Consider the following 13,977-nt stretch of genomic DNA (forward strand, 5'->3'; position numbering starts at 1 on the left):
TGTTGTGCTGGTTCAAGTTCAAGTGATGCCACACACGTGAGTCACTCTCTTTTGGACTCTCTACAATGCTGGATTGCAGGAGTTGCTCTATGAGTAGGGAAATTGGAAAGGAGGTGCAGAATGTGATCCTCATTCTGGCAAAGGGAGCAGACAGCTCTGTTGCCAGTGCTATCTGAAAATAAGGCAAAGAGGAAGAGCAGCCCCAGCATCATTTCCATTGGTCTGCCATTGGTTATTCTCATTCAGCTTGTCATTTAGTGATGTATCTTTTAATGAAGCCTGTAATATCCAGCAAATCCAGAAGTAACATTTGGATTTTGTTTAAAGGTGGTCAGTGGGGTGGCCGCTCCCTTAGTGGGCAGCTCAGCCAAGCTCTTAAGGCAGTGCTGGACATACACTGTGGAAAGAGGTGGGTTTCCCTTATGTAGCACACTGGCATGTAGGAAATGGCTTAATGAGAACAGTGCTGAGTGAAGAAATGCACAACAGTATAAAATATTTCAGCAGCTGATAGATAAGTGGCATGCCTGGTTTTGCCTGCCAGTCTGTCCGCAGTGGTGTGCGGGCGTGAGTTAAAGTCTAACTGCATACCTGCCCTGCCCGTGGCACAGAGCTGCTGGGTATGAAAAAGTGAACAAATCCTTCATTGTTGTCACTTTCTATAACTTACAGGCAAGTTTTCATCTCCATGTGTCCCTGGTCCACACTAGCATATTTCAGCAAACTCTTTCATGCAGTTCCAGGTCTCTCCTTTGCTCAGGAGAAGCAGGGGAAAGGAGGGTAGCAAGGTCACCAGCAAATGCACACCTGCCTGCCTTATGAACTGCAGCCAAAATCAAACCAGGTTTCAAGGCTCAGTCTACTAGAATGGAGACGTGTCCTGTAACAACCAGGCAGAGCACGATGTGCCTGAGATACTGCCAGTGAGAAGGAAGGAAGGCTGCTCTGTCCAATAATTTTTTTTCTTTCATTTTTGTTTTGCTGCCTAGTTGGCAGGGTTGCTGGAATGTAATTTAAATAACTGAAACTCCAGCTGTTGCAATGAAATTCTTTGAATTATGTGCCCAAAAAGAGAAAGATGGTATCTTGAGTTCAGATCAAGTGATCTGGTATACTGAAATCACATAAGTGCATGTAAATTAAACTCTTGTGTTTAATACTCCCCATTGTTTTCTTCTCATTCAACCTTTCTTTGAGGTTGTTTCCAGATCAGAGCTGAAACTGTTGTAACAGCAACTGTTTCCTGTGTACTTCCAGCCTGATCTTTGTGAATGTAATTTAGATCTAAAGACTAGGTTTCAAGCTCATTATAAAGCTATTTAGGGAAGTTTGCCCTGTTGTAACATATATGTCAGAACTCAGGTATGCATTTGTCAGGGAGGATGCTCTGATGTGGTAGTAACTGCAGTTGCTGTGCATAGATTGATTTCTCAGGGTATGGATTTTTGCAGATAGTGATGTGATGTTCTTTGTCATCGCTGCAGAAACTGGCAGCGTTGCCTGTAGCTAACATGGGCTGATGTGTTATCTGCTGCAGCAAACCACCTGAATCAGACAGAATCTGCCCTATTGGAGTTTGTATTAAAGTCAGCCAAACCATCTTCTCTAACAGAGCTGGAGGAGAATCGTGTTATAACATGACCCCAGCTGTAGTTAACCAACTCGTGTGTGTGAGTATTTAGTCTCTCTGAATTGTCAGGAGTTAACCCCCAGCCAGATTGGCATCGGCTGTGCTAAATCAGAACAGCTAATGATAGCCATGTCTTCTGGAAACTGCATCATATTCTGGGCTTTCTGGAAGAGCAGGATGAGGGTGGAACTACTGCTAGATGCAGATGCTGAAATCACTGCTATTGATGCAGAAATATTCAATTCAGTGAACATCTATTTCAGTTTCAAACATCAATTTTCTATTCAGTGGACGTATTTGAAAGGCACAGGATGATTTATTCATATCAGATGAGATAGATTATGTATTTTCCAATCCATTAGTAACTATGGTAGATGTTAAATAAATTCTGCAAAACATCTTGAACTCACCAAGCTTGCAAGACTGCACCCAGCAAGAGTGTGAGAGCTCTTCTGTTACTTCTGTGCAAAAAGGGGACAAGTACGATTGCTCCAGTTACTTTACACTGGTTAGTCTGACAGCAGTGGCAAACAAAACAATGGCACTTATATAGGAGTCTGTTAATTCTTAAAAGGTAGGAATGTGCTTCATGCCCAGCAGTGCAGATTGTGGAAACAACAAAAGGTTTGTCACATGCTTTTGCTGGTAACATGTGCTTAGTTGACAAGGTAACATTTGCCCCATTCCCTTTATTTTAAACAGGAGTCCAACACAGTGTCAGCAACTCACAGACTGATGGATTAAGCAGCTGTCCTACTGAAGTAGCCATAGGGGGTGTACTGCCATTCAATGAAAATGTTATTTTTCAACAAAGATCTGTAGCTGGCACAGTTTAGCATTTTCACTGATTATCTCCACCTAGTGTTGGAAAAAGAAGTGAATGGGACACTAAAAAGGTCCCTTAATAACTAATTTCAGCAGTTCAGCACTAATCTTAGTAGACTGTAAAATGTGTTTTCTTGGAGATAAAAATAGCTTGTGGGTGAGCCAAGACATGAAATCAAAAGACAATTAAGTTTCCTGAAGTTGATTCATCATTATTGTACAAAGAGCTTAAGAGACTCTCAAAGGGCATCTCTGGATTGTGGCTTTAGTTATGGACTGGAAATTGGGCAGTAACTTCTTGAAATGAAGGTACAATGGCATTCTTTAAAGGGAACAGTCTGTTGCATTTTCCACCAGTACATATTGTTTAGAAAACTCAGATTCAGAATGTATTTTAATGGCACAAAAAAATGAAAACAGTGTTATAAAATTCTAATACCAAACTTATAGCCAAGTAACAGAGCTTTTTTGTTATGGTTTTATTTATACCAGGCAATGTGTATATGTGTTCATGGTGTTTTAGAAGAATCAAGGATAATTTGTTTGTTGTTCCTAATCCAGTTTAAAGAATCTTTATTTCACTAATTTTCTGCAGATTTCCTGCAGACACTACTGTAGAAATAATATAGGTAATTTCATCAAAATGTCAATAAGTTAATTAAGATTTACTGTAGTTCCTTTATTGAGATTTCTGAAGCTTTAGTTTGTAACATAAAAGTTAATGTGTTTCAGTGTGTAATTTAATTACTAGGGGAATAATTTATACATTAAAAATTATGGTATATAAAGGCACAACACAAAATTTACTCACATTTTTAGTCAACACCCTAGTTGAGAATCTCCATTAACAACCACGTGCTATCAATGTGTGAGATGTTGTCTGAGACCATGTTTTTGATTGATTGTGTTTCAGGGCCAGTTTTGTGACTACTGCAATGCTGCTGATCCCAGCAAAGCTCACCCGATTACCAATGCCATTGATGGCACTGAGAGCTGGTGGCAAAGTCCCCCTCTTTCCATGGGCTTGAACTACAACGAGGTCAATGTCACCTTAGATCTGGGGCAGGTGAGTGCCTGAGCTATGGGGTGAGCTGTGATCATTTCTTGCACTTGTGCATATGCTTTGCAGTTGGGAGAGATGTTTGAGCTGGTGATTTTTGCTTCCTGATGTCACTTCCAGCTTTTTTGTCTGGTTTATGTTCTGTCCAAGGTGACTGTATATTGTATGTAGTGATTGTTTTCCTTTAGGAATTTTGATGATGGAGGTTCTTCCACTGGGATCATACAGATGTAGTGACAGTGTACTTTCTTTCACAGACACTGTAACTCATTCATTTGAAGTGGCATGGGGGAACCTCTCAGTTGAAACTCGAACTCTACCTTCTGTTTAATATTCCCCTTTTCCACGAGCTTAGAGAGAGAGAGGCTTTATGATCTCTGTGCATGCATGCACTTTCAGAATAATGTTTGGAATCTGCTTTTGCCTCAGGGTTCTTTCTGGTTTCTCTGTCATCCAGCAAGATCTTCAAGATAGACAGAAGAATACTGATAAGGTGGTCTAAAAGGGAAGGGACAGCAAAACCAGTGTAATATGAATTAGTAATGAGACAGTAACAAGAACACCCATATTTCCCCTGCAAGCAATAGGCAAGTAGCTAAGAGTGAAGCCTCTGTATCTGTTTTTTAAGCCACAGAGATGGATTCTCAGCTGCCATGACTGAGTGTTGATCCGGTGAACTTAGTTACACTGTGAAGCAAATTCACACGACATGAAAACACGTGTTTATAAATATATGTGTGGGCCTGCAAAATATATGTATCCACATGCATATGTATTTTGGATTGCAGTCATTGTTTATTGACTGATTATACAGGACGGGATTTTTTGAGTAGACTTTCAGTTTAGTTGACAGCAAGGTTGGGGATAACTAAGAAAGTATCTCTCTGTGAGACTTAGCTGCCATTTTGCTGGGGATTCAGGTGCAACTTATTTTACATCTTGTCTTACATGGTGTTCTAATACTCTTGTTCCTCCCACGGGTGGAATGGTTCTCATTTTGAGGATATCCTCAGTCAGTGTTTCTGTATCCAGTGGAGCTGCAGTGCAGAAAGGCCATACTAAGCTTATTTTCCTGCTGTGCACTTTTTACCTTCCTTGGAGGACCTACTGACAGACACCTTACTTTTTTATGTGCTGGTTAAAGTTCTGAGAAACTTCTTCCCTTGAGAGGAGGGATATGAGCTAAGTGTCCTCTTTTCATGGGACTCCTTGGGCACCAGCAGCTATGTGCTAAGATTTCTGTAGTTGTTAAAGGATTTCTTAGAGTGAGATTGCGTGTTTCCCAATACTCTGGTACTACTTGGAAAGATGGCTCTGAATCCCCTTTCTTGGAAATGAAGGTCATCTAAGGCAAAGGTGAAAATCACTCCATGTCCTGTGATCAGGAATGAATCATTTTCGCTGGTGGATACATGAGGGTTTGGTAAGATTCATATGATTTTTTTCCCCCACTTCACAGACTTTCATCATTTAACTTCTTTCATCCAGTTAAACCTTAACCTCAGGATTTGTTTAAGCTTGAGATTCACTTTTGACATTTTGCTTAGTATTTTCACTCCCAAATTTATCCAGTAGCACACAATACTAATAATAATGAAGAACATTAAGTACTGTCACAGAGTAAGTCTACAAAAGTGAACAGGTAAGCACTGAGATCCCAATTCACCTTACCTTATTTCCTGGTCCTAAATATTAAGAGTTTCGTGTGTCTTAAAGATGCAGGCTTTCTTAGTAATTGACAGAGACAATTTTTCAGAGTGCAATTCCCCCTCAACTGAGCTGAGATTAAGGTTTTGGGTTTTAAGGAAAAACAAATCTTAAAGTTAGATGTGTATCTAAATACAGAACAGAAAAGATAACAGGGATTTAGTTTTCCTCACTAATTATTTGCCCTTTTTTGTTTGTTTTTTGTTTTGTTTTGGTGTGGTTTTTTTGTTTTGTTTCGTTTTAATACAAGTTACGTTTTTCTGCACACAAAAAATGGAGAAGTTTTTTGTTTCACAGAACATGACAAACATGTACAAATGCGTGCAGGGAAGCAATGACTGACTGTAAGTTGGTCATCAAGCATCCACAATTAGAGGAAGCAGGACATAGTGTGAAGTCAAAAGCTTTTATTTTCTGCATTCCTGCCATTATATCTTTATGATTGAGAGCAGAGTCCCAGTGGAGCCTCCTACCATGGTCATACGACAATATTTAATTGAATAGCTGCACCATGATGGAAGTTTTAGTGCTCACTACAGTGAAGTTGGAACAGAACACCCACCTGGTGCTGCTTCTGTTTCACAAAGGCTTGGGTGATTTTGAAAGTCAAAATGCCTTCAGGCTGTTAAATCTGTTTGCAAGAAGAATGCTCATTTTACTGTACTTCATAATATGAGAAAAAGCAAAAACCTGAAAGCAAACCCCCTGCTTTACTTCCCTTTCTGACTTTCTGTACTATAGTTACATTTCTAATCAATCACAGTCCTTCCGAATAACAATTATAATGTTGATCCCTGAGGCACTCTCTCCTTTCTGTTAACATACCTGCTTACACTGTGGCTATTCCTGACTTGTTTGAAATATTTGGATCAAATGAAATCTCAGTTATTCCTCTAATTGGTTATGGTTTTCCCAATGTAGTTTTTAACTGCTTTTAAACTTCTGAATCCAGGATGTCTGACTGAATTTCATTACCCTTCCCCTGACTCTTTGGATTGCCTAATTTCAACAGGTGTGTCCTCATCTTTGGCTTGCTTAATGCTCAGCAGATATTACAGTAACACTGCCCCAGGTATTTTTCTGAACTCCCTCTTCAGAAGAAATGAAAGTTCAGGATAGCGTGATAGCGTATGATGAAAAAGAAATGTCCAACTACAAAAAGTAGTTCAAAGAAGTATAGGTCATATATTTTATTGTTGCTTTTTGTTATGTATAATTTTTTTTGCTTTTGCTGCGTGCATTTTGGCAATAATATAGTGCCAAAAGACTCAGACTCAGTGGAATTTTGAGCACTAATATGTTGAATAGTTTTTATGTAGCGATACTATTAGTCACTGTTGTAAATTAAAAGTACACAGTGGAATGCAATGTCCAAATTAGTACTTTTATTAGGGATGGAGGGCAACTTAACCATAAATTTAAGCTAAGTGGTGTGGCCTGTGGAGGACTTTATGCTTTTATGTTTTCTACCAGTTAAGGCATATAAACATTTTGTAAATAGTGTCACAGTTTGGCAGATCTTCTGAGTTGCTTTTACATGGTGGAGGGCTAACTTTTATATTTGGTAGCAAGTCTTTGATTTACAAACAATATTTGTTGCAGTGAATATTATTCAGCTTTGGCTAAATTGTTGAGAACTAAAACTAATTGTTCTTAACTTAAAAAAGACTGACGTAGTAACTTAAAATGTTTCTGAAGTTACAGTTAATTTAAGTGTCATTCTGTAAAATACAGTGTTCTGTGCTCGCTTTTTCTGTAGGGAGAAACTCTCAAGGTGGTGGGAGATTTATAACAAACTGCATTGAACTGTGCTCCCAAAAATAGTCATTGCACTCATTGTGCTTGGCTTTTGAATACTTTGTATTGTTGCTGACCCTGAAATCAGACCCAGCTCTAGCCTGAAGTTGCATAACCTCTATAATAACAGTGGGAAGTCCTACAGATTAGGACATGAGAGCCACTGCACAAGGCTTCTGCAGTGCTGCAGAGCTGTGCCTCAGTGACACAAAGCCCTTCCTCTGGAACCCCTCCACAGCTCTGAATCCACAGCAGCTCCAAGCCCTCCTCTGCTCTCTTGGTTCACACTGGGGAGAAAAGGGACTTGTAAGACTGGGGAAGGTGCAATACTGTCCCACAATACCCAAAAATGGGGATGCTAACAGCACAGAAGTGTTCCTTTGTATTAGAGAACTCTGGTTCTGAGTATTTCAGTTTGTGCAGGAAGCTGATTTGGGATCGTGCTGCAGAACAGTATGCTTTGAACTTAGCTGTGATTTTTGGCTCATATCACAGGAAGGTGCATCTAGTTGTGAACTCTAGGGCAACACAACTTCATTTGATGAAGTAACATCTGTCTGATAGAATCATCCTAAAGTTGGATCACATATTTAATTTAATACATATTTCATTTATTCCTAGGTTACACCCCAACTCATTCAGAATTGAGCTACCAGCCTTAATAAGGGAAATACCTTAAAATATGTTCTTTCTTGATCATATGTTTTCCTTTAAGTTGTAGTCAAGGTGTTGTGTTTTTTAAAACTTTAATTAGGGACCTTTTCAATGGCTCAGCATTTTTTCTTGTGTTTGCAGTAGTTGCACGTCAGTGCTTTTAAAATGCATTTCTGATACTAATTTGATATTATTCTGAAAATATACAGGAGAAAGCCTCACAAGTCTTGTTCTCCTTTCCTTTTCTGACTCTGTCTTCCTTTGGCTTTTCTTCAGCATCCTTTTAGGAAGGTCCTGGTTCCCACTCATTGATCTCACTTCCCTCCCTTCATGTCTGTACTTCTGCTCCCCCCTTCTTCCTTTCTATGCTCATTCCTACATGTTACTTTAATTTTGTGATATGTTGTTCAACTGAACTGTTGCTCAGTTTTAACCAGTGTAGTAAAAGCAGAACCTCTGCTGGTTGCCTCTAATCCTTTGCACTTCCCTGGGTTTCTTCCCAGTGTTGACAGTCCTACTGTGTTCCTTCTACTTTGGACTGCAGCCCTCATAAGGAGACATTTTTCTTCTGGACAACTGAGGGCTGAATCATACAACAAATCGTCTCCCATATCAATAGCTTGAGTGTTCTGTGAAGAAATAGGCCATATGTAAGAAATAATTATGAGCATTGAGTTTGTCTTTGTCCAAATCCTAATGGAAAAGTGGCTGCATGAAAAATTTCAGTAAAACAATCGAGACTCATTGATGTAGCAGTCTGCAGCCTTGGCAAAAAGGCCAAAGACTGGTTGAATGTGGAGGAAGGACTATCATTTTGTCTCTGTATGCAGTTCTTCCTTCTAGAGCCCATGCTATATAGGGAGAGCTTCTTCCTTCTGGTCCTGCCATCAGCTGGGTCAGAGCAAAGATCTCCAGATGTGTCTATGAGACCTTTTTAGAGGCACTGACTCACCTAACTAAAGACATTTTTCAGCATCAGTGGCTGATTAAAAGAAAGCATGATGTGAATGCAGCATGGCCAGGGATAACTGAACAGCATTGGAAATCCTGTGCTTATTCCTGGCTTCTTCACCCCAGACTAGGAGGCTGGAGCACAAGGAATGACTTCAGCATGCTGTACAGTGGGAGCCTCTGCAGGCACTGTCACTGTTTGTGCATTGCAGTCATTGCTGTGTCAATGTGCACTCAGTTAAGCTGAATGGAACACACTCAGGAGGTCTGATGCCTCTCAGGTACTACCCACACACAATTTTCTCTGCACCTCTGCTACAGCTATGTTTCCACACACCCAGAAGAGTAGCTGGAAACTCCAGAAATGCTGGCCCACCTCTCTCTCTAGTTGGGATTTTTTTGTATTGTCATTTGTGTTACAAAATACATGGCTGGGAATTGACAAATACTGACTGTCAGGAGTGCTTTATACAGTACCTGGGTCTGCCAGGGTGCCTCAAGTCCTACTGAGATGTTTGAATGAAAGGACTGCTTCCCTCTTTGCAGCATCAAGAAATCAAAGCTTTTAATTTAAGCCAGAGTTTGCAGGATTTTTATTTCATTTGAGCAGATTGATGCTTTTGTGGCTTGGTCTCTGGGAGGAAACAATGCTCAAGACTTTTTGGCTTCATTACACCAGGAGACCAGTGGGCATGCACACACCAACCCTATGCAGTCAGTGGCACTAAGGTGTGTTCTGGAGCAGGTGCTGAACACAGTTCACACTCCTTGAATCCCTCCCCTGCATCAGCCTCCCTTTGAAAAGTTTAATTTTTGTACTGAGCTATATTGGATTTCTGTCTCTTCTGAGCAATCCGGAACACCAACCACATGATTCAAGGTAATGAAAAAACCTACAATGACAACCAAACCATGCTGAGGGAAGTTTTGGTGGTGCAGCTGTATCTGCCAATAACAGTCTGAGGAAATTTCACCCTGCTGGAAATACATTCAAGTTACATGAAGAAACATTGCTGTGGTATCTTTTTGAAAGGCATGTAAAGATCTACAGAATGCCTCAGATAGATGGTCTACCTGGATTTAGTTGGATTCTTGCTACTGCCACAGGCCAGGACTTTTTATTCTTCATGAGCCAAAAAGGAAGAACAGTATTTTCCTACAGAAGCAACACACACAACATCATGATTGTTTGGAACATGGTGTGGTTTTTTTCTTTTGTGCAAGTTTATGTCCAGCACTCATCTGACAAGTCATTTCAGTGTTTTAGTATCCTGGTTTGAGTTTATGGTGTCAGGAATGGAGTAAAATGTGCTATATCTTTTATATATTCATATCTAACTTTTATCCATTTTTAATCCTTTCTAGGATTTAAAAAAATCTTGGAAATTTCTCTTTGTGAAGAGTTGTTTAAACTTTTAAGGAGAAAATAGAGAAAACATTTTAAACTAATATTATTGAGAATTTCAGCATTCTCTTGAAAATGCAGTGGGTAATAGGAAGTTTTCTTCCTGTTTGTGGTTTAAAATAAGTAGTGAGCATGCTGTTAGAGATCATGAATGTTATATCATTAATGATAATGGTACAATGTAGCTCTCAATCAATTTAAATGATCGCTTTTAATATCATCTTAAGATCACCTGAAAGAGCTTTTATAGAAATCTTTCTCTTTATAGTGTAATACAGTTAATGCATAATACTGAATTTTAATTTTCATTCTCAGAGGAGGAGGGAATTTTGTTCATTCTACTTGATGACTTTTAAAAAATTTTTCTGGGTTTTTGTGATTCTTTAAGGCCATCGACTGCTAGAACATTTTAAATCTGAACAAACCTGAGTGAACAGGAAAAAGATCACATCAATGTGGAATTGATTAAATTCCAGCAGTTGATAATCCATCATGTTTGACCTATGGTGCTGGATTACAGCAGGATATGATGTTTGACTCTACAGTAATACATCCTCATTTAAACAAGCATTTCCAGAGTGGATTGTTTCCATTACTGGAAATAAAATGCCATTTCCACTTTTAAATCCAGGTCTTTATTCAAATAAGAAAATGGTCAGAATTTTGCTTAAGTCATACTTCTGGGATTTTTTGTGAAAATTTTTACTATTATATAATTATACCAAAATGGTGACTTACAGTTTTAACTGTCCTTTTGAGAGATTGTTGTTTTTTTATGAAACAAATTTGGCTTAAAAGCAACCAAATAAACTTTTTTTCCAAAAATTAAGGCACTTTCTTTTTTTTTTCTCAGAACTAAATGGCTGAAGGAAAACATTGCTTTGAGTTTAGTTTGCCTTTTTCTCAGGGTAGGTCTTAGGTCAGGATCAAGATTCAAAGTATTGAAATGCCAGCTTAGAATATGTGATTAAAATTGGCTTTAATGGTTGCTTTTCTAGGTCTTATGTCAGCAAGGTTACTCTTTTATCTTTAGATAGGATTTATTTGCTAACCCAAGGATTATTTTTCTTTTGCTGTTGTCTCATCAGATCTGGAGAGAGACCATCCATCAATTTGGTCAGTATTTAATCTTAGTGGAAGTTTAGATGTTCAAGTGCCCTTCTACATCCTTGATCCAGGCCAAACCAGATCATAGGCACTCATGTGAAGTCAGAAGCAGGACAGATGATAGGCATGGTGACTATGTTTTGGTGACATGTTGTCATTAACTGGCACTAATTTAATTTTTATCTGACCTGTCCCTTTTCCATTTCTGAATGTGCCTGTGCAGACCTGAGCAGTGTTTCAAAATCAGAGGTGGAAGGAGAGCATTATGCAAATGAACACAAGGTTTTCATGTACAACAGAACTGTGAAGTTGCCATACTTCTTTTTTTCCCCTCCGGTTTTATTTGCATGGAAATATGCAAGGAGTGGTGCTGGGTGGCAGTTCTTTAAGCGTTGGCTGACTTGCAGAGCTCCTGATACAATACACGTTTTTGAAGAGTAGGTATTAGGTCCCTATTGTAAATGCTCCACAATGTGACTACAAGCTGTGGAGCCCTGGAAAAGGCAGGACCTTGTCTATATGCTTCCTTTATTTCCTCTTGAGCTTTCTAAACCACTTGTGTTGGTTAAATCTGTATCAGTGAACACACAGAGTGTTATCAGCACTTGCTAACGTGCATGTCAAATGGGACTCCCAAGAATCTTAAGACATAGGGGAAGAAAGACAATGTATTAATGTTGCCTGCCAGTGAAAACCTGGTTTGAACAGACCCCTTGAGAGATTCAGCTGACCAAAAGTGAGAACATGAAGCACATTTTTTTTAGGAGTTTCAGAACTATTATGCTTTCCTAGAATAATACCAATCTTTGCACTGGGTGGCTGTACCAGATGACATGTAATGTCTGTGTGGCTGATACATCTACTCTGAAACTTAACAGTGGAGTGGCTGAAGTTACTCCAAGGGTATCAGAAACTCAGTAAGAGCAAATCTTGCCACCGTCCCCAGAGTATTCACCTATTTCTCACAATGGCTAAAATCAGGCTTTCCATCAGCATTTTGAGGGCATTGCTCCACCTGTGCAGTCATAGGTCTAGGTTTTGCCATGGCTCTGTCAACTGAATGGCTGCCACTTACTCTGCTCAGTGTTGTTGTCTAGTAAGTAATTTCTCCTATGGAGATAATGTCTCTTTGCTAATTTAATATCTCTGGAGGTAAAGCTGGTGCTTTTCAGACTGTGTTAAGTAGCAGGTTAAATTTCAGCACTGACAGAAAAGTTGAGTTATTTTCCTCCTGGTTCTCTCTAAGTTAGCATCATTCAGCAAAGCAAAAGTTTCTGAAGTGGGTTGCAAGGGGCAATACCTGCTGCAGTGATGCCTTGGTGTGTGTGTATAAAAGGGGCTTGCCCTGGAAAGTAGTTGTAAATACTACATAAATGAATGCACAACAAAAAAAAATTCACTTTTTTTCTTCTGAGATGTGAGTTATTATCATGAGAAGATGCTCCATGAAGTGCCTGAATTCCTCCTATTTCTCCTCGAAGTTTTACTTTCTACTGTGAATACAGTATACAGGTATTCAGAAGCTGATGTCTGAAATAGGTGTGTGGGGATGGAGGCTGCATGTAGCCATGGGATTGTCATGTGCAGAGCTGGTTAGGGACAAGTATTTCCAGGTGTCTGTTGCACTGCATTATTTGCCATTTGCCTCTGCCTCTTGGTGGTCCCAGTTGGTGTGACAGCTATTGAATTGTTCCTGCCTGACAGCTGAATGGGCCAGGCATGCCAAAAGATGCTGTTCCTAGTTCATGGTTGAGAGCTTGTATGCACTTGTGGTTTGGAGTCTAATAAACTTTGTAAAGTCTTAGCTTCAGGGTTATGACATTTATGAGGTATGAGCAAAGATAAACTGCTTGGGTGTATTTGATGTGGGGGCTCTGGGAGCAGTTACTTGACAAACTGCTGACTGCAGTCTCCCCCATCAAAGTGAGAATCTCCTGCCAGCAGATGGTTCTCAGTTGAGGTTGTTGAGGGGGAAATCCCAGTGCAGCTTCACTTTAATATTGAGTGTACTTCAGTATTGGTTCACTTTTATTGACAGCTCCATCCATGTCATAGTTTAATTTTTAAATTACCCTTAGAATCAATCTGTGTTTAGCTTTTTCTGTAAAGGTAACTTTTATTGATGTCCTGGTTTTTAGATAGACTGTGGACTATCTCAAGATGCTTACTGTAAGACTTCCTGTCTTGTAAGACCCACTTCTTCTCTAGTGTTTGGGAGCCCTCTGTGTGATACACAATGAGCTCTTAAGGAAGCCAGATGAAACTCTTGGCCTTGGGAACCTTGAGCTGGTGGAGCTCTTTGAACTGTTTCAGACACTGAATGAGCTACCACTTAGAAAATCTCTCCTGTGTTATTTGATCCCCACAAACTCTGGGGTGGCTTGATTCCATGGCTTGGAAGGTCTGTCAAGGAGCAAATTCATCTGGAAATAATCTTAACATGAGGGAGTGGGTGGCTGGGATTATTATCAACCAAAGGAATCCCAATGTAAAGGGTATCTGCATTTTCTCTTCCATGATTTTGATATGCTTTAGCTACAAGCACAATTACGTGCTCGGAATGCATCACAAATATCCCAGGGTGCTGCAAAAGCAGCTTAGTTGAGTGAAACAACTTTTCCAGGTTGAGTACTGTATCCTTAACACACCCAAGCAATCAGTGAGCTGCACAACAGGCCTGTTCTGAAATGTCAGAGATGGCATTTGACACAGTCCTCTTGCACATGTCTTAATGTTCTTGAGCACATTGCCGGGTGAAGTAGCCAGCTGAGAATCTGGCCTCTGATTTTAGTGAGAATGAAACTGCAGAGAATAACCTTCTCCCTGTGCACTACAGAAAAA

At 39.7% G+C, this 13,977-nt stretch overlaps 1 protein-coding gene across 1 annotated transcript in view; it reads left to right on the top strand.

The window, feature by feature from the left end:
* The first annotated feature begins 3,447 nt into the window (after positions 1 to 3,447).
* Positions 3,448 to 13,977, top strand: part of LAMA3 (laminin subunit alpha 3) — a 99,591-nt gene continuing 89,061 nt past the window's right edge. The window contains exon 1 of the mRNA XM_058029938.1: positions 3,448 to 3,521. Coding sequence (XP_057885921.1) covers positions 3,474 to 3,521 — 48 coding nt within the window. The 5' untranslated portion in view covers positions 3,448 to 3,473. The remainder of the gene's footprint in view (positions 3,522 to 13,977) is intronic.

Source organism: Melospiza georgiana, chromosome 1 (genome assembly GCF_028018845.1).
Source record: "Melospiza georgiana isolate bMelGeo1 chromosome 1, bMelGeo1.pri, whole genome shotgun sequence".
In the NCBI taxonomy this organism is placed as follows: Eukaryota; Metazoa; Chordata; class Aves; order Passeriformes; family Passerellidae; genus Melospiza; species Melospiza georgiana.